Source organism: Anoplolepis gracilipes, chromosome 7 (genome assembly GCF_047496725.1).
Source record: "Anoplolepis gracilipes chromosome 7, ASM4749672v1, whole genome shotgun sequence".
Taxonomy (NCBI): Eukaryota; Metazoa; Arthropoda; class Insecta; order Hymenoptera; family Formicidae; genus Anoplolepis; species Anoplolepis gracilipes.
The window spans coordinates 5,616,816-5,635,327 of NC_132976.1; the positions used below are offsets into that span (position 1 = coordinate 5,616,816).

Here is an 18,512-nt window from a genome sequence, read left to right on the forward strand (position 1 = left end):
TATTCAAATCTTTTAACACATTTTTATATATTTTATTTATTTTAAAATCGACTTTTATTATAAGAAAAGTATTTATACAGATATAGAACATATTTATATTTTTTGAATAATGAGAGTTCAAAGAAGATAATAAATTTATTTTTTTAACTACACTTATCAATTACTAAAAAATTGAACAAAACATACGAAGTTAAAAAAAAAGCAACATGTTATTTATGAGAATGAAAATATACATACATGAATAATTTTAGTACTGGCAAAATTTATATCAGAATACAGTAAAGCAATTGGCAAGTTAAAGGTCTATTTTAAATGAAATTATATAGCCGCAGAGAGTATATAAATGAACCAATCACAAATCAAAACTGAAGAACGTAATATTGTTACATCCTGTATATTAGATATATGATTGGTTTCTTCATAGTTTCTTCCTCTAGTTAGTATGGCATGACTGCTGACTATATAAATTCATTAGAAATATACCTTTATGCTATCGTGTTTAGAATTGCCTGCGTTCTGTCTTCTATCTCCTGTCAAGTACGGAGCATCACCGGTCAAACTTTGCGATGCGAAGTAAAAATCGTGACAGTAAAAGATGGGCTTCATCGAGGACACTTTCGTGATTCTTATAACACAGGTGGAAATTTGTTTCCACTACGAAAATCAGTTTTATCGATACTTTCTGAACTGTGATTAAGGTTATAAAAAGAGTACGATGCTCTATAATTGTATCTCACAAAAATGTGTGACAATGGTTTATTTCGTTATTAACAATGTTTAATGTAAATTTTTATGTAAAATTTGATATGAATGAGTTTCATTATATTTTATATTATATTTTCTTGCTTATTGCATATTAAAACTGTAGCAGTAATTCCTTGTGGAGTATTAATATCTATGACTATATATATTTCTGCATGTGATATATATATTTTTATAAAACTGTAACTAAATTATAAAATGTATATATTTGAGAATATTATAATAAATTACATATGTTGCAGTTTATTCAGTAAAATATTGAATCTTCCATATAGTTCTTATTTATTTTTACAAAAAATATATTTAACATAGATAATCTTTCCTGTGTGATAGATAATTTCTATTAATTTGTCTTCCATATTTCAGGTAATTTTCTTCGTAGGAGGATGGGTATTCTTTGTGAAGAAATTATTCAGAGATTATGAAGTTCATCATAGATTAGTACAACTAATTTTTTCGACAACATTTTCATTGTCATGCACCATGTTCGAATTAATTATTTTCGAAATAGCAGGGGTGCTTGACTCAAGGTATAAGAAATAAAAGTACATTTTATTATTTAAGATATAATAGATATTTTATTATTTAAAGTATATATATTGTTTTTTTTTCAGTTCTAGATATTTCCATTGGAATGCTGGCCTTTATATGCTTCTATTTATGGTGATAGTTCTGATACCATTTTATATAGCATATTTTATTATCAGCAATATCAGATTTGGTATATATTTGTTACAAAAAAATTTTTTTTTTTTTATCTCTATTTTTATCAAATTTGATAAATTTTTCTGATTTGTTTACAGTAAGACTGAATTTAATACGGCCATTGACAGTTATTATATATCTTTTCTATCTCTACTTATTTTGGAAAGTGGGTGATCCTTTCCCCATATTAAGTCCCAAGAAAGGATTGCTGTCTATAGAACAAGGCGTCAGTCGAATAGGAGTTATTGGTGTTACAGTAATGGCTCTTCTTTCGGGTTTCGGTGCTGTAAATTATCCGTACACTTCAATGGCTTATTTCATGCGTCCGGTTTCTTATGCAGATGTGCAATCTATAGAAAAACGATTGCTACAAACTATGGACATGATTATCGTGAAGAAAAAAAGAATCGCATTAGCCAAAAAAGGCGAACCTGTTGGACAAATTGAAACTCGATCTCGATTATGGGGGATGTTAGGTCCGCTAGGTGGTACAAAGGGAAACCAAGAAAGTATATATATCCTCTTTAATTTGATATAGAAGCTTATGATTATATTACTTAATCTTTTAACAATGATACATATTACTTTATAGCTATCAAACAGTTACAAGTCGAAGTTATTGCTTTAGAAGAGTTATCACGACAATTATTTTTGGAAGCGCATGATATACAAAATGCGAGAGAACGTCTAAAGTGGGCTGCTACTTGGCAAGGAAAATATTTTAATTTTCTCGGTTATTTCTTCTCTTTGTACTGCACTTGGAAAATATTTATTGTAAGTGCATTTAATTAATAACTTTAAATAATTTTGTCACGAATAATTTATTATGATTATCATATTTACAGTCTACGATCAATATAGTATTTGATCGGGTCGGCAAGAAAGATCCTGTAACCAGAGGAATTGAAATCGCAGTGCATTGGATTGGTTTCAATATCGATGTCACATTCTGGTCGCAGCACATTTCTTTTTATCTCGTCGGTTGTATTGTTGTAACATCTATACGTGGATTATTATTAACTCTGACAAAGGTATGTAAAACACATACAATTTATGCAGTTACATGCATGTTTATTCATTCTTTTTAAATTTTTATAAAATAATCTATATGTATGTGTATCGATTTTATATAAACATTTTTAGTACTGTATTTATGAGTAAAATAATGTACGTAAAATAATATATGTAGTAAGGAACATGTAAATCTTGATTTTCCATTGCAACATTATCAGTCTTAGTAAAAATGCACTCATTACTGTTTCAGTTTTTCTATGCTATATCAAGCAGCAAATCATCAAATATTATTGTACTTATACTTGCTCAAATAATGGTAAGAATAATATATAATTATGATTGCAAATCATGTGTAATCATGTATAATTTTCTGGATTCACATATAAAATTTTGTTTTTACTCTTTTCAGGGAATGTATTTTGTGTCTTCTGTGCTTCTTATGCGAATGAATATGCCAGCAGAATATCGCATTATAATAACACAAGTTTTAGGAGAATTACAGTTCAATTTTTATCATAGGTGGTTTGATGTTATTTTTTTGGTATCGGCGTTATCATCAATAGTATTTTTATATTTAGCTCATAAACATGCACCGACGGAACGCATATAACGAAATAAAAGATTTTCATTTAAACTTGTCGCTTATTTTATGAAGTAATGTACTCAAAACCTTTGATAATTTCGTACATAAATTTTTAAGAGAGATAATAGCAAAAGATTTTAACATATGTTTCATTGCTGGTGTGTGGTAACGTTCCTAAATTAAATATACTAACTTTTTTTTAAAATATATCTTTTTTACCACTAATCTCTGAAATATTACTCTTTATATTTTTAATTAAATCATAGAAATTAAAATTACAGAAAATGGCATCTATATAAACTTCTTCCAACTATGCTGCTTGATTACATATGTTATAAACATATGCTACAAGAAAATATTAAATTTTACCAAAGAAAATAATAAAATTATTTTACAATTATTAATTAATAATAATGATTTTATCCTCATAATGTGTAGTTGAGTTGTATTTTTATTGTTCTAGGAAATATAATTATCCAAATCACAGATAACTGAAATATGTATAGTTATAGAAAATTGGTATAGATTATTGAATTATTGGCATTATGGTATAGATTACTGACAAAAGTCGATTATGAATCCATCATAATCCTAATGTAATAATTCAATAGTCCATTCTTCTCCCATATTTACAGCTGGTCTACGTATTGTTAATACATTGTTATGTGGATTATATGTAGTTTCCAAAGTTACTCTTCCCATACCTGTAAAAAAGTGTATATACATATATATTAATATAGAGTTGTTACAAAATTGTACTATCATACTTAAATCTGATTACTCACTGTGAGAGTCCAATTGGGCAGACTTAATTCCTTGTGGTGGATTAGCTATGTCTATTCTTTCTAACCAGCTTTCTGTCTCATACGAAGCTAATTTATCTATTAGAGTTGAAGATATTTTATTGTTGTCCAACGTTATTCTTAGATATAAATATTTTCCATGGCGATATTGAAAGCTTGTTTCATCATCGATATAAAGATTACCGCTAGCTTTACCATTACTATCAGCGATTACTATCAGAGTGTAGGGATCATTTTTCATAGCAACTGTGCTACGTCGTATCCTCATTTTTCGTGAGACGATAGAACCACTTCTTTGGAACACAGGAATCTTATAGATCGTTACTGGTATTTTAACGAATCCAGTCTTTTGATAAGGTTGCATTGTATCAATATCGTACCAAGTTACTTTGCTTTCTCCTGGGAAATAAACTGCTACTTCAGTGGCACCAGATTGAAATACTGGGCGTACAAGTAGAGAATCGCCAACTAGCAAATGATCATCAATAGTAAATGTTTCCGATTCCGACGGATAATGCGCCCATAGAGGACGTATAACGGGTAAACCGTTTATTTCGTGCTCTCTAAAAAGCGTATACCATAATGGCAAATAGGAGTATCGTGATCTGAGTGCTTCGCGAACTATTTGAGTAGTTTCTTCATTGAATGTCCATGGCTCGCGTCTCTTTGTCTCGATGTGAGAATGTTGACGGAAGAAAGGTAACCATACTGCGGCTTGATACCATCTAATGAACAACTCGGAATCTGGATTTTTAAAGAAGCCTCCCACGTCGGCGCCACAGAATGACATTCCGGATATAGCAACTGAGAGACACATGGGATAACTTACGCGCAGATGACTCCACTCAGCCATATTGTCGCCAGTCCACATTGTCGCGTAGCGTTGCGATCCAGCGAAGAATGATCTCGTTAAAACAAAAGGTCTCAAGGAACCGCCCGATCGACGGAATAAAGCTTCGTACGTCGCACGGATATACATATGTCCATTAATATTGTGAACGTCTCTGTGTTCCCAGCCTCCATGATGGACAAGATCCTTGAGCGCAGTTATTTCAGGTCCATTAAACACACTTGGTTCATTCATATCATTCCAAATATAAACGTCGTTAGTGGTACCATGGAATTTATCTAAACTATACAAGCCAATATAGTACTCGATAACTTTTGGATCGAAAAAGTCCAAATATGACGAGGATCCTGGCCAACACCAACCCTCGTAATCTTTTCCATCTCTGTTTTTAATGTAATAACCCAAATTGGTTGCATCATTATGTAAAAAGTAATTACTATCGCGTTTAATATGAGGATCGATGATGACCACTAATTTTCTGCCTTTGGCAGTAAGATTGTGTACCATGTCAAGAGGATTTGGGAATTTACGTGAATCCCATGTAAAATATTTTTTGTTATCGGTATATTCAATATCGAGCCATATAGCTTCCAATGGAATATCATGCGTATCGAAACTTTCAGCAATTGTTGCAACATCATCTTGATCATTGTAATTCCAACGAGATTGTTGATATCCAAGAGCAAACATCTAAAACAAGTTTTAAGAAAAACTGTAAGTTTTGATTTATAATTATTTCTTTCACAACATAGCTTAAAAAGATATATATTTTATATTTATAATATTTATTTCATATACCTGCGGTAAAGGAGCTGTGCCAGTCAGGACAGTGTATTGTTTAAAAACATCAAGTGGCTTTGGACCCAACATGAAGAATACATCAATCACTCCAGATTCTGATATGAAATGAGCATCCACCTGGGATTTCTTAGTAGATCCAGATACAAAATTAACAATGCTTTCTACAACATTGTTGTCTGCACTTGATAAAATATCAATCCAAGTTTCTGCTGTATTGTGCCAGAAAACACCTGATGATCTTTCCTTTCTGAAATATATTAATGCAAATAAATATGTATATTGTATAAGTATATAAATTTTATAAATATATTCTCCTGAATCTCTTAAATGTTATTAATTTATATGATAGATTCTTACCCATGAGCATAAAGAACTGGAATGGCACCATACAAAGCCATACGTTCGTTTGTTTCATATTCAAACACATCTAGATTATATAGTCTATATGGATCGGAAGATTTAGTCGATTGTAAAGCTAGTGAATCAGCATGTTCTGGCACACCATAAGCATGCTCCGATCCAGGAAAACTGAAATCCATGGCAACAGCTTCGGGACCAAATGGTTTTGCATCATGATGTTCCTTAAAGTTTTCTTCCCAAGCACCAGGATCATTATCAGCGCCATCACCAGGGTATGTAGTATTATTTATTTCTGTACCTTCAGCATTTTCATCTTGTTCTGATCTATAACAGATACATATAACAATATACATATACATATATATATATATATATATATAAATACATACACACACATATATATATAATTTATTACTATATTATTCTATACAAAAGCTTTCAATGCAATAATTATCCTCTAGCAATAAATACCTTACTGGTTTGGTACGTAAATGTTCAAATCTCATAAGACCACGAGCATTTGCTGATATTGTTAAAACATCTTGAGAGTATAGGTCTACTTTAAATGGATTAATATATAAAACAGCTTTGTTTTCACCCTTTACTACAGTTATGCTTTCAGCTGTTTTTTCTACAGAATTTAATTTTGTTGTTTGTGGCTGATCTTGAAGAGCATATTCATTTTCATATCTGCGATGCAGTGGGTTTTTTTCATTGATATGCAATCTAAATGTATTTTCTTTTAATGAAGTAAGTTGAACCACATAGGAGACACCAGTATCTTTGTTAAATAAATCTATGGTAACCATAGATTCATTTTGAATAAGAGTATTTGGTAAAAGCTGGTATGGTGTTTTTCCAGGCTCTACTTTCCTGCATCGTCTATAAGAAATAAAACAAAAGTTTACATCTGTCTCTCAAATGACAATACTTACAAAAATAGCTATTTCTTACCGGCAGAAACTGCTTTGATCGCATCTTTTGAAATTGTCTCTATTAACTGCATCGACAAGGAATAGTGAATAGAGTAATATTAAAAATGGAGCTAACCTGAAAGGTTTAAAGCACAAAATAAATTAAATATTTGCTAAAATATAATACAGTATATTTTACATTAATCATATATATTATGATAAAACAAAATTATGTTTATTGGCGAATATTACATGGTATGTACTATGTTATATTAGACTATATGACAATTTGAGATGAAATACTGCCGGAAACGCAACCACGCAACAGATTATATAGTAGTAATGACGTAAAATTGTGAAATTCCATCCCATATAGATACCATATAGATATTCCTTCAGACGATAGATTAGATTAAATCCGGCATGATAATTCATTGAAAAAAACCTACTTATATCAGAAATAAGATATTGCGGAAAGAGACACGTAGACGATATTAACCAAAGGACCAAAATCCATGAAGTTAGACTTAAAAAAAACCCAGCAAAATTGCTATGCTAATTGGAAAATGACACGAGTAGATGATTTCTGTATGCCCGCGATAAATGCTTTATCATGTGAAGATTAAAAAGCCGAAAATAAGTCAACTCACCGCACATATGAAGCCATATTTGAGAAGAATTAATTACTACTACATCACTTTCGCGCTAACTCTCGTGACATCGTACAAGATTGATTTTACAGATGGCGTGACGTGATCCTTTGTCAAAGGTCGAATGTCGAATTTGATCGAATTTCACGCGCATATCACTATTTTTTGCTAATAACTTATAATATATAATTTTCAAGTTTCTGTCTAAATTAGAGGTATTTATGATAAATTATTTTCTAACACATTTACAAGTATTTTTATCATACATTTCATCAAGAAAAGAATGTTATATATCGATTATTAAAAGTCATTTATTAAAGCATATAATTTTTTCAGTAATCTGTAAAACTAATGATTATATAACCTTGCTTTGTTAATTATAAAAATTCAATCTTATCTATGCATTTGATATCTGACAATATGTTGTTTTTTTTTTTTTTTTTTTTTTTGTTATATTTATGATGATGAATTTTTTATACACTTCTTGATATTTCTTGTTCTTTTACATTATACTTTTCTATATCATATCTATCGAATATTTCAAGAATTTTATTTCTATGGCGTATTTTGAGATTTATTAGATTATATAACATTATTTTTAATATCGAAAAGTATTTTCTGCAAATTACTGCAATAAATTCATATTTTTAATCATTTCTAATACATATCTGTTAGAATATTTTAAATGTTATTTTTACATTGAATAATTATTGCGACGAAGTGTGCGGCTTCGATACTTCGATAGTTTCGATATTTCGATATTTCGAGAATCGCAATGTATCGCTCTTTGCTAAGTAATTCGCGGTCAATCGTAACGCGGCGGCGGACTACGAGGTCATTATCAGATCGCTTCGTATATTTTTCGCGATTATTTCCGTCTAAAAGTGAGTGCGGCATGCGAAGCATTATTAAAAGTATCGCGAATAAAGTGTTTATCTTATATATGAGATGTACAATCGGTATTTATCGTTTCGAAAATGGTATAATCTGACATTTCGAATCATGGTCGGTCATAGAATGTATCGCGACGGATCGCTATTTATTTTTGCGGTTATTTACTGTTACAAACGAACGTTTCGCGCGCGATAAATTATCATAAAGTATCGGATATTCGCCGTAATCGTGTCATAAATTACTGTATGTCAGTGTTGCGATTTTGATATCGATAATATATCGTGTTTTCATGTATGTTAAATTACACATAATTGTAATCTTTTTCGTGTATATTTCGTGCCATTATTTTCTTATTAAAGTGCTAAGTTTGAAAATTTACAATGGTACACAATTTGTTATGTATACAAGGTATATACATATTGTCCTATAATCTCTATATTAATATTATTTAAATCAATACATATAATATATATATTTCTTTTTTTTCTTTACAAGGAAATATTATTATATTCAGTTTAATAAATTAAAAAAAAAATTTACGCGCATAAATATATCTATTGTATTATAGCTATTGTGTAATATATACATAATGTAATAAAACATGTATAATTTATTTAACAGGTTTCTGATGTTACTGCATTGATATCCTGATACTAACATCACGACTCTGACATCCTTGATGCTGGTTCCACATCAGAATATCAAAAAGGAGGAAACTTTAGGTAAGTTTATTTTCTGGTAAATTTTAAATAAAAAATTATCACAGCTTTTATCAATGCATTTTATTGCATTAGTACGAAAAAAGAAAGAAGTTACAAATATACATGTTTAACGTTTTGCTCTTTTAACTTATTCAATGAGAAATAACTTATTTCACTTAGAAATTTTTTATACTACTTTTGGCAGTTCTTTTTTTAAAATTGTATATAAAAAGAATGGATTACATAATACATTATTTATTAAATAGACACTATTTAACATAAATAAAAGCTTATACTTACTGTAACAGGTTATTGGTGCCTTTAGCAAAGATTATTATACATATATATATATATATATATATATATATATATATATATATATATATATATAATTTTTCATTATTTAATAAATATTCAAATTATCTAAATTGAATAGTTTAATAAATATTCTAAATCTAAATTCTATAAATTAAATAAAAAAGATATTTTCATAGGCATCTTTATTATTTTGTATATACTTACATATTTTAAACAAATTTTTATATTTTTAATTTTATTCACAATAACAAAAATGATATTAAAATGCCAAAAGGTATATATTATAAAAGAAATATTAAAAAATGTTTAAAATGTTTAATATTAGTAATGTATATATATATATATATAATATAGTCAGTAATTAATAATATAATATAAACGATAACATACATTAATGAAAGGTAAGTGATTGTGATATGATAAATAATAAATTAGGCCATATTTTTACTTAACATCGCACATTCAATTTATTAGAATTAGAAGAGTAATGCATTCATTCGGCAGGGAAAATACAGTCCTATAATAATTATATATTATAGATTATAGAAGTTTGGCACTCTGATCAGTTCACTTTTGGTGGATGTAAAAAAGCCTAACGGTTCGTTTCTAGTATATTCATGAATCAACGAACGGGTGTCTCTGTCTCTCTCGATAAAATGTTTGTAATTAGAATCTATTAATGCATATGCTATATGAATCCATGGAACGGTACATTCTACGTAGTAGTGTACGCATTATAATATATATATATCGTTATGATCGCTATAATCAACATTCACGTTAAACTGTTTTATTAGATACGCTTCTAAGATTTTAAGGAAATTGCCGTTAATCCACTTTCGGCCAGACATTCGCCCGTAAAAAAAGTAAGAAAAAAAATTTCTTCTTTGTTAATACATCGTAGTTTTACAGTCAATTTGAGCCAGTAAAAAACTTGCTTTTTTTCTTTTGAAAGAGAGGTCTCAAATTACTAGTAGCAATAAAGTAAGGAAGCACAATGTATCTAAGTCTGACAATAAGTGATATTTTGATAAAAAGGTCGCTATCTCTTTCATAATACTCATTATTATGTATATTATTAACATGTAGAAGATTTTATATAACCGTATAATTTTAATATAAGAGAACAATTCAATTAATTTACATGAATTATAAATTTTATTGCTTATTCGGTCTGATTAATTTGCATGAATTATAAATTTTACTGCTTATTTAATCTGATTAATTTACATGAATTATAAATTTGACTGCTTATTCGGTCTGATTAATTTATTCGATATTTATAACAATTTGAGCGACATTGATAATATTAACATAATATTTTTGTTTATATATCGTTAATATAGTTTTTATAACAATATTTAACGCGTTTAATTTTAATTCTCTCCATGATTTTTCTGTATATAATTATTTTTCTAAACTAAACGAGAATTTAGTGCGGTTCTATAGTGTTTACACTCGACATTGGCCGGAAGCGGATCTGTTGAGGTTACCATGAGTTTGCGCAAGAGTAACGTAACGTAACGTAAAATTCTTTTTAAAAATCAACGAACTCGTCAACATACACCTTCGTAACAAATTTCTTTAACAGTAAGATACTGAAATCGCGCACGCACAACCCCGTTCATCGCTTATGAATTACGAACTCGCTGCGCGTCAACGTTTCGTAGTAGGAAAGATCTATTCTCGTACTCGTATAAAAAACGGCTTATAGATTTCGAGCGTTACTGATAATTCGCATTTAAGATTAAATAATTATATTATTTGACGGTAATGTAATAATTTGTCGCTCGCTACAGAGAAAAAAACGGATAAGAATTATGAAAATTTCATAGGTGAAATTCTATATAATTTAAAGATAATTATTGCGATGAAAAAAACTGAAAAAAGTTATTATTAGCGGAAATAACGCTATCAATTAATAATTACTTGATCTACTACTAATTTATAATATCATTCGACAACTTTTTATTCTTTTAATGAAATAATTCAATACATTATATTTTATATTATTTCATAAAGCTAAAATCCGCGATATTGCATTGTTACAAAAAGGTTGTTTCGACGACTTTTTTTTACATATGTTTCGAACAAATATTAACTGGCATTTTACGTTTACTTGCACGATACGAGCAACATTGACATAGTGGGAATAACGATAGAATAAAATGACCATATGGGAGATCTGTATTGGAGGGAAATAAAAGTTTAACTTGGACAATATACGGCGGTATAAAAGGATATGTCCACACAAACTCGAATACAGTTAGTATAAATGCATTCATTTGCGTCAAGTGACATTTGCTGTAATGTCAGTGACAAGTAACAGGAAACATACAAATGTTCGATTACATTGTATCGCGCAATTTGATTATCTTACGATGCAATGTCACAAAATTGTCGTATTATCCTGATTACTTGTTTCTATTTTCTTTGTCTATAACTTAAGACAGAGCGAAAGTTCCGCTTTTTTTAAGTCTTATGCTTTGATTTTATCTGAAATGTATGACAGCAAAAATCGATAAATGCCATTTTTATGTCATATAACAATCTTATTAATCTAAATTTACAAAAAGTGTAAAAATGGAAGGAGATGAAGGAACATAAAAGCTGTTATACGAATTTTATGAAAATCTGCACTCTAAAACGAGCCAGTAAATCGACGAATCTTTTGCTTAGACCGGGATTGAATTTATTGCAAAAGTCTTTAATGAATAATCGATCTTTTTAATGATCGAATTTATTTCGATCCGCCGGAAGGAAGGGACATAGAATTACTGTAGATATACGAAAAATCGACGTATTGTGATTAGTGGAAAAAATGTCAGCAGAGTCAGACATCTTTCAGGCACATTGAGCTCGTGATAGCGGCGATAGTCGTGACATTCAAGGAGATCTAGTTTCCTGTTTATACCGTTTTAGGCTATAATAATACACGAGACACTGCGAACTATTCCGGATCAGGAATTATCGATAATTCTCGATCGTTTTCGATCCGTAAATCTCATCTGTAAACAGTCAAGGAGTTTCTTCGCTTTTTTCAATTATCGGATGCACCGAAACACATGCCGACGGTTACTATAAATTCTCGCCACAACATCGAATGTCATCTCACTATTACTTGATGCATATGTCTGGCGCGATGATCTCAAATCTCGACGAACGATTTCCATAAATTCCGTCGCAGAATTCACTTTCCTTAGGCACATTTAAGTCCGTGATATCCACGATAGTCTCGATTCTCGCATGAAACACGCCAGAAGACGCTACGGTTTTTTTCGCGTAAACCGCAACGTGTTTCTCTCCTGCTAGACCCAGTACTGGTCCCTCCTCAGCAACGGGTTCTTCTTGGTCCTTTGAGTTGTGGCCGACTGGCAAGGTAAATCGGAAGTATCGAAACTACTCCACTCGTCGCCATCCGCCACCCCATAGGGATACCTAGCGGATACGTCGACTTCTGAGCCGCTTTCCAGAGGACTCAAGGGTATCACTTTACACTGGGGTAACGTTGAGGGCAACACCGGCAAAGGTGTGCTGGCCGTTACACTATTGTGATCGTTACCGAAAGGTTTCAAATGCGGAGTAGTAGGCATCAAATGATCCGGCGGTCTAGGAAGCGGCATCACGCCGACAGCGGGAGTGGTTTCCAATTTCTCCTCTTCAGCGTGCTTGTATCTGTTATGCCGGCATCTGATCGTGATAATTACAACCACGCCGAGAAGAAATACGCCGAGCAACATGCCGAGAATCAGTAGATAATCATTGCTCATATTCGGTGCGATCGCCATCTCGCCTTCGTGACCGACCGGATCCATCGGACCGCCTAGAGTGATATTGTCGTCGTCTATGTCGAGCTTGATGCGAAATTCAAAATCACCTACGGCTGGCTGAAAGATGGACGCTGCAAGAATGAAACTGAAACTATCCGTAACGCCGTCCATCGACGGTATTTTTCTGCATACCAAATATATCACTCCGGAGATAATTTCCTGATGCGAGAAACGTGTCACTTCTCGTTCACGCGTACCTCTCTTCTCGCCGGACGATGAGGAACTTCTGATAATTCTTTTGATCTTGGCGTACTTCGGTTTCTTCAGGATTGTGTAAAACGGGTTGCTCGTCGTTAACTTGGCCAAGGGAGTTGCATCTAGATGTTGTAAAGTTATTCGAGTCTTTTCGCCCGCCAACGCCGTCAACGGATTCATGATAATGAGAGGCGTAACTTTGATCTCGACATGTATATGTTTTTGCACGAAGCCGCTCAGTCGCGCCGACAATTCCAAACTATCATTTGGCACCGTCATATCCGTCTGCATAAACACCACGCTCTTTGACAATAGATCGGTCTGCTTGAACATTGTCGCTGCGCCGTCTCGCACATACAATACTCCGTATTTCGGATGTGTCGTAATTTCGTATATCACTAGGTCTTGACGCGCATTTGTATCGAGCTTTAGATCGTTCTCGGAGATGGGCGCCACGTTCGAGCCTTGCTGCAAGCTCACCGGACCGGGCACCGTCACATTCAGTCGTATAGGCAAAACTTGGACATTGAAGACGGTATAAATCGGACTGTAACCACCATCCCAAACCCTGAAGTAGAAAGAAGCGGCTTGTAGCGTTCCATTATGCTCGTATACCACTCGATTAGAATCTACGTCGTACTGGCTGAATTTGTCAACCTGGTGTACCTCCGACGTGTTCTGATTGAAAGGTAATAGCAGTAATCTGCCAAATGTCGGTCCGGAAATCACGTCATACATGATATCTTGTGGTGGAGTATCGGGATCGACGGTCAAAAGATTTTCCCGAGTAATGGTCTGATTTTGATTCTGCACCACTGTGATGTGCGGAGTGTTGGTGACAAGTTTGAAAGGCTGATCGTTAATCGGCTCGATGATGACGGGAACACTGGTGTTGCAAAGTAACACATGACCGGGTATTAAATACAAGGAGAAATAAATGCGATCTTCCAGAGTATCCGAATGGTCGTGGTAATAAGCGATTTTTCCACCTTCGATTTGCGGTTGCATAAAGGTGGTCACATTCAAATCCGGTAAAAGCATCACGTGCCCGTGACTAGGCTGGTGAACTAATTTCGATAATACCGTCGGATTCTCGATTCCGGCGTTGATCTGTAGAAACGACACGATGCCGCTAATGTTCATAACAACTTCGGCGGAACCACCCTCTACGACTCTGACGGTTTTTACGTAAATATATCGGTCCAGGCCGCCGCTCGAAACTGATATATCTATTTGGAAAATCTGCGACACATATAAATATTGTTAAAAATAAATAATAACACAATTAATAAATAAATAATAATACATAAATAAATAAAAATTACAATCTTTAATTAAAAGTTATTAAAAATGTTAAATTTCTTAACTTACTCGAAGCATATAATTAATGTTTTTTGCTACTTATGAAACGCTATAGATGATATAATATTTATGAATAATAAAGATTAAATATTTAATTATATTCTCTATACCTGATTTGTTAAAATTCCAGCGAAATGTGTTTCGACGTCAAACGTGAAAGAGTCATTGGCCGCGAGATCCATGAATTGCTTGGTGTGCTCATAAATCACTTTACTATTGTTTATATCTTTCTGAGTAAATCGCTCGACCTCGAGCCATATCCCTTCACTTGTCTCCATTATAACTTTTCCCAAATGAGGTCCGTTTCGCACAATATATCTAATCTCCCTCGCTTCGTCGGAACATGTCGTTAATAAAAGTTTGTCTGATATTAATTTCTTAGTAAGAGGAAAGACATTAAGGGGCATATTGTGTTCAATGTTTAGACGAACTGGCTTCGTGGTAATTAAGATTGTGTAAAATTCCGTCGTGTGCACACCATCGCTTAATACAAAGTTAAATTCGCCATCAGTTCCGTCTGAAAAAAAACAACGCACATTTTAATTTCTTTGTATTAAAATTTGCAATTTTATTAAAAGAAAAAGTTTTATTAAAATTTCATTAATTAAAAGAATATTGATATATTGAATATTGATGTTTAACTTGATTTCCTAAAATTATTTCCATATAAAAAATAGTTTAAAAAAATCATTTATTCATTATTTCATACATTTTAATATTAAATTAATTAACCATTTTTACTAAAAAATTACATTTATAAATTAATCAAAATTAATCTTATAATTATTATTAGTACATATTTTACATTATATTTATATATTGTAAAAGTAGTTAGAAATTAGCAGCTAGTTACAAATTAATTTCTGAATATTGTAATATACTCACTCGTATGTGTGAACATCACTTGCGATTCATTAATTTGACTTTGAGTGAAAGTATAAATGTCCACCTCGGGTGCAATTGTCAACGAGATGTATCCGTTTCTCACTCCAGTAACATTGAATATTATATCGTTCGGGGCGGTGTCATTGTCAATAGCTGCTAAGTTTGTCGACGTCAAGATAACAGATCCACCTTGCCAAACGTTAAGTTTAGTTCTATTCAGCAGCACAGGAACCTCGTCGTTAACGGGTTGAACAATGATCGATACGTCAAACAGTTCGCTTATTTTATCACTAGCAGTCACAACCATTCTGAAGGAATCCCTTGAAAATTCATCCCCATTATGTTTGTATAGTATAACTCCGGCATTCAAGTGCTTCTGCGAGAATTTCTTCACTTGAGTATTTTTCGTGGAATCGAGAATCGTACCATGCTGCGGTTTCTCCGTTATCCTATAGTCCGTTATTTTGCCGGCATAATACGGTGTCACGACCGAAAAACTCGATTCATTTAGCATTACGCTCTTCCCTTCTACGACGGTAAAGCTTTTCGCCTCGACATAAAGTTTTTCCGGCACGATCACAAAGTTCACACTCAGACCTCGTAACCACGTGATACCATTGGTCACATCTACAACGAAACGATCGCTCGTCTGATTCATCACAGATTGAACGTAGAAGACGCGACCGTCGTTTATCAGACTCTGCTCGAAATGCTTTACCGCGTTGCCGCTGTACTCCTCTTTCATCTCCTCGCTGTGTTCGTCGTAGATCTGCAAATCTAGGTAACCATTCTGTGGCCACTCTCGCACAAAATAAACAATTTCGGTCGGTGATATTTTAGGATGCATTATCTCGAGACTCTTGCGACTTAATTGAATGCTCGTAGCTTCCTCGACGAATATAGTCTCGTTATTTTGGACAATCAATGATTCCCAATAACTCTCCGGATAGACTTTGATTACGAATACACCTCCAGCCTCCGCATTCTTAGCTGATACCTTAAATCTGAAGACGTCCTTCGTCAAAGAGCTACCTAGATGTTTGTATGACACAATGCCATGCTTCAAATCATCCTCTGTGAAACTATTCGATTCTCTACCATGCTTCAACAATATACCATGCTTTGGTCTCTCCGATACAATGTACTTGATGTCTTTTTCTGTGGTATATACGTTTGTTTCTATCTCAAGTTCTTTCGATTGGAGCACCACAGACTTGTTAAATTGTACAACCAAACTGCTGCTTTCACGCAACTTGATATAGGGTGGGCTGGCTTGAATTTCAAGAGTGCCGATCGTAAAAAAGTGACCGTCGGTGATACCAAATTCAATTTTTTCGCGTTCATCCCCTTGGTGCCGGAAGAGTATCACACCGTCGTCGATATCTTGTTGCGAAAATTCGCGTATCTGTACCGAAGGATTAGTTACTCTGTATATTCCGCTTTTCCGGGTATCTCTTCTGGTATAAATAAGTTCGCTCATTCGAGTACCAATATCTTTGTCTATATAAGCGAGATCCTTGTTCGTTATCAATTTTTCACCTTTTGATACAACATGAAAAATTCTATTAATTATTCGTTCCGGCGGATTATCATTTTTCATAATGATCTCAATTCGAAACTTTCCGACGTACATAAAGTCCACAGAATCCAAAGATATCGCCACAAACTCAAAGGAGTCCTCTTTCGTCTCGGAATCATCGTGCACATAATATACCGTTTGCGTCAACACATCTTCGAATGTAAAAGACGAGACATTCTTTTGCCCTTGTGAACTCGACCTATCCGCGATGGAAAGCCAGCCATGATTCGGTTTTATTGTAAGATTGTACATCAAAGAAGATACACCGTATTCCTTTGGATTCATATGTGTGATTCTCAGAGGTACTTTTGAGCCTTCGTCAACTTTCAAGTTTTCCATGCCTTCGAGCGATTTGCTGATCTTGTCGAGGTAATATCGGAATTTCAAGTTGGCATGCATATCGACGCATTGAGGTGCATTGACCTTGAACATTATTTCGTCAAAGATATTGGAATAAGATCGTCTAAACAGACGGTAGTTTAGTCTACCGGCCTCGATGTCCTCCTGCGTGAAGGTACTAGCTGTCACGAGTTTACGATCGGACAGAAATAGATCGCCATATCTTGGTCCCGTTATAAGAGTAAAGACGATCTTATTCGGCGATGTAACTAGTGGATTCGTCTGGTATCTCAAGTGATTGCTCGTGATAATAATGTTCGACACGTCGGTGAGATTAACAGGCATCCTTCTGGTTTCCTTCAGCTCAAGATCGATGAAGGTAATACGGAAGTCGTACGTCTGCTGCGTCTTCACTTCGCGCACGCTCGCTTGAAATTTAAACTCGTCCTGATTAGGACTGCCAACGTTATGAAGATAACGAACAGCGTTCAATTCCATGTCCCGGCTGGTAAAATGCTCAACGTTCATCCAGCTATTGGAAATATCCCTCAATTTTTGTAAAACCCCGTAATGTGGCGGTGAAACGATATCGTAACGGATATCGATGGTGTTGTCGTCCGAATTCGTGGCAAACGAGAGATTTGCGGGTGTCATGTAAGAGAACGAACGGTGCACCACAACGAGACCGGTATTGTGTGTCAATTTAATTTGCAATGGATAAGCCGATACGCGTAGGTACGCGGGCTGACTACTCTCGATGCCGTCGCTCACTTGTAAACCCAACATTGCATTCGGTTTGGCTGAAAAATTAAATATATTAGATCAAAAATTTTCGATAAAATTTAACGCTACTACATTATCGTGCATTTACATGTACATTAGAAATAAAAAATAATCGCGTAAGAGACAAAACACAAAAAGACAAATAAATATGCCATAATTAAATGATAAAGCGCGCCTTGCACAA

At 33.3% G+C, this 18,512-nt stretch overlaps 3 protein-coding genes across 8 annotated transcripts in view; 1 reads left to right on the forward strand and 2 right to left on the reverse strand.

The window, feature by feature from the left end:
- Window positions 1-508: 508 nt before the first annotated feature.
- Window positions 509-3,115, forward strand: Gphr (golgi pH regulator). Of its 3 annotated transcripts, XM_072896781.1 has the most exons (8): window positions 509-637; window positions 1,129-1,292; window positions 1,377-1,483; window positions 1,566-1,976; window positions 2,060-2,241; window positions 2,313-2,498; window positions 2,732-2,797; window positions 2,891-3,115. In XM_072896781.1, exons 1-8 carry the CDS (start codon window positions 596-598, stop codon window positions 3,089-3,091), a joined length of 1,359 nt encoding a protein of 452 aa, XP_072752882.1. In that variant the 5' UTR covers window positions 509-595; the 3' UTR covers window positions 3,092-3,115. The 3 variants fall into 3 exon arrangements, with proteins under 3 accessions (XP_072752882.1, XP_072752881.1, XP_072752883.1); XM_072896780.1 differs by having other exon boundaries at window positions 2,732-3,115; XM_072896782.1 differs by having other exon boundaries at window positions 609-698; window positions 2,732-3,115.
- Window positions 2,313-7,559, reverse strand: Gcs2alpha (glucosidase 2 subunit alpha). Of its 2 annotated transcripts, none has more exons than XM_072896772.1 (7): window positions 7,443-7,559; window positions 6,833-6,928; window positions 6,350-6,760; window positions 5,876-6,202; window positions 5,516-5,765; window positions 3,850-5,407; window positions 2,313-3,768 (listed from the first exon to the last, which is right to left on the reverse strand). In XM_072896772.1, exons 1-7 carry the CDS (start codon window positions 7,457-7,459, stop codon window positions 3,656-3,658), a joined length of 2,772 nt encoding a protein of 923 aa, XP_072752873.1. In that variant the 5' UTR covers window positions 7,460-7,559; the 3' UTR covers window positions 2,313-3,655. The 2 variants fall into 2 exon arrangements, with proteins under 2 accessions (XP_072752873.1, XP_072752874.1); XM_072896773.1 differs by lacking the exon at window positions 7,443-7,559 and adding an exon at window positions 7,045-7,178.
- A 2,236-nt stretch (window positions 7,560-9,795) lies between these two features.
- Window positions 9,796-18,512, reverse strand: part of Kon (chondroitin sulfate proteoglycan 4-like protein) — a 54,840-nt gene continuing 46,123 nt past the window's right edge. For all 3 annotated transcript variants that reach the window (XM_072896771.1, XM_072896769.1, XM_072896770.1), the window contains exons 10-12: window positions 15,628-18,345; window positions 14,853-15,259; window positions 9,796-14,622 (exon numbers count right to left, since the gene is read on the reverse strand). In XM_072896771.1, the coding sequence (XP_072752872.1) occupies window positions 12,664-14,622; window positions 14,853-15,259; window positions 15,628-18,345 (5,084 nt within the window). In that variant the 3' untranslated portion in view covers window positions 9,796-12,663. The remainder of the gene's footprint in view (window positions 14,623-14,852; window positions 15,260-15,627; window positions 18,346-18,512) is intronic.

Excerpts from the sequence above, each read along its gene's own strand:
- Gcs2alpha (XM_072896772.1), bottom strand. Across the intron at positions 5,408-5,515 it reads GCACAGCTCCTTTACCGCAG|ATGTTTGCTCTTGGATATCA; the intron begins GTATATGAAATA and ends AACTTGTTTTAG. Across the intron at positions 3,769-3,849 it reads TGCCCAATTGGACTCTCACA|GTATGGGAAGAGTAACTTTG; the intron begins GTGAGTAATCAG and ends ACTTTTTTACAG.
- Gphr (XM_072896780.1), top strand. The coding sequence starts at position 596 with ATGGGCTTCATCGAGGACACTTTCGTGATTCTTATAACACAG. Across the intron at positions 638-1,128 it reads TCGTGATTCTTATAACACAG|GTAATTTTCTTCGTAGGAGG; the intron begins GTGGAAATTTGT and ends TCCATATTTCAG. Across the intron at positions 1,293-1,376 it reads GCAGGGGTGCTTGACTCAAG|TTCTAGATATTTCCATTGGA; the intron begins GTATAAGAAATA and ends TTTTTTTTTCAG.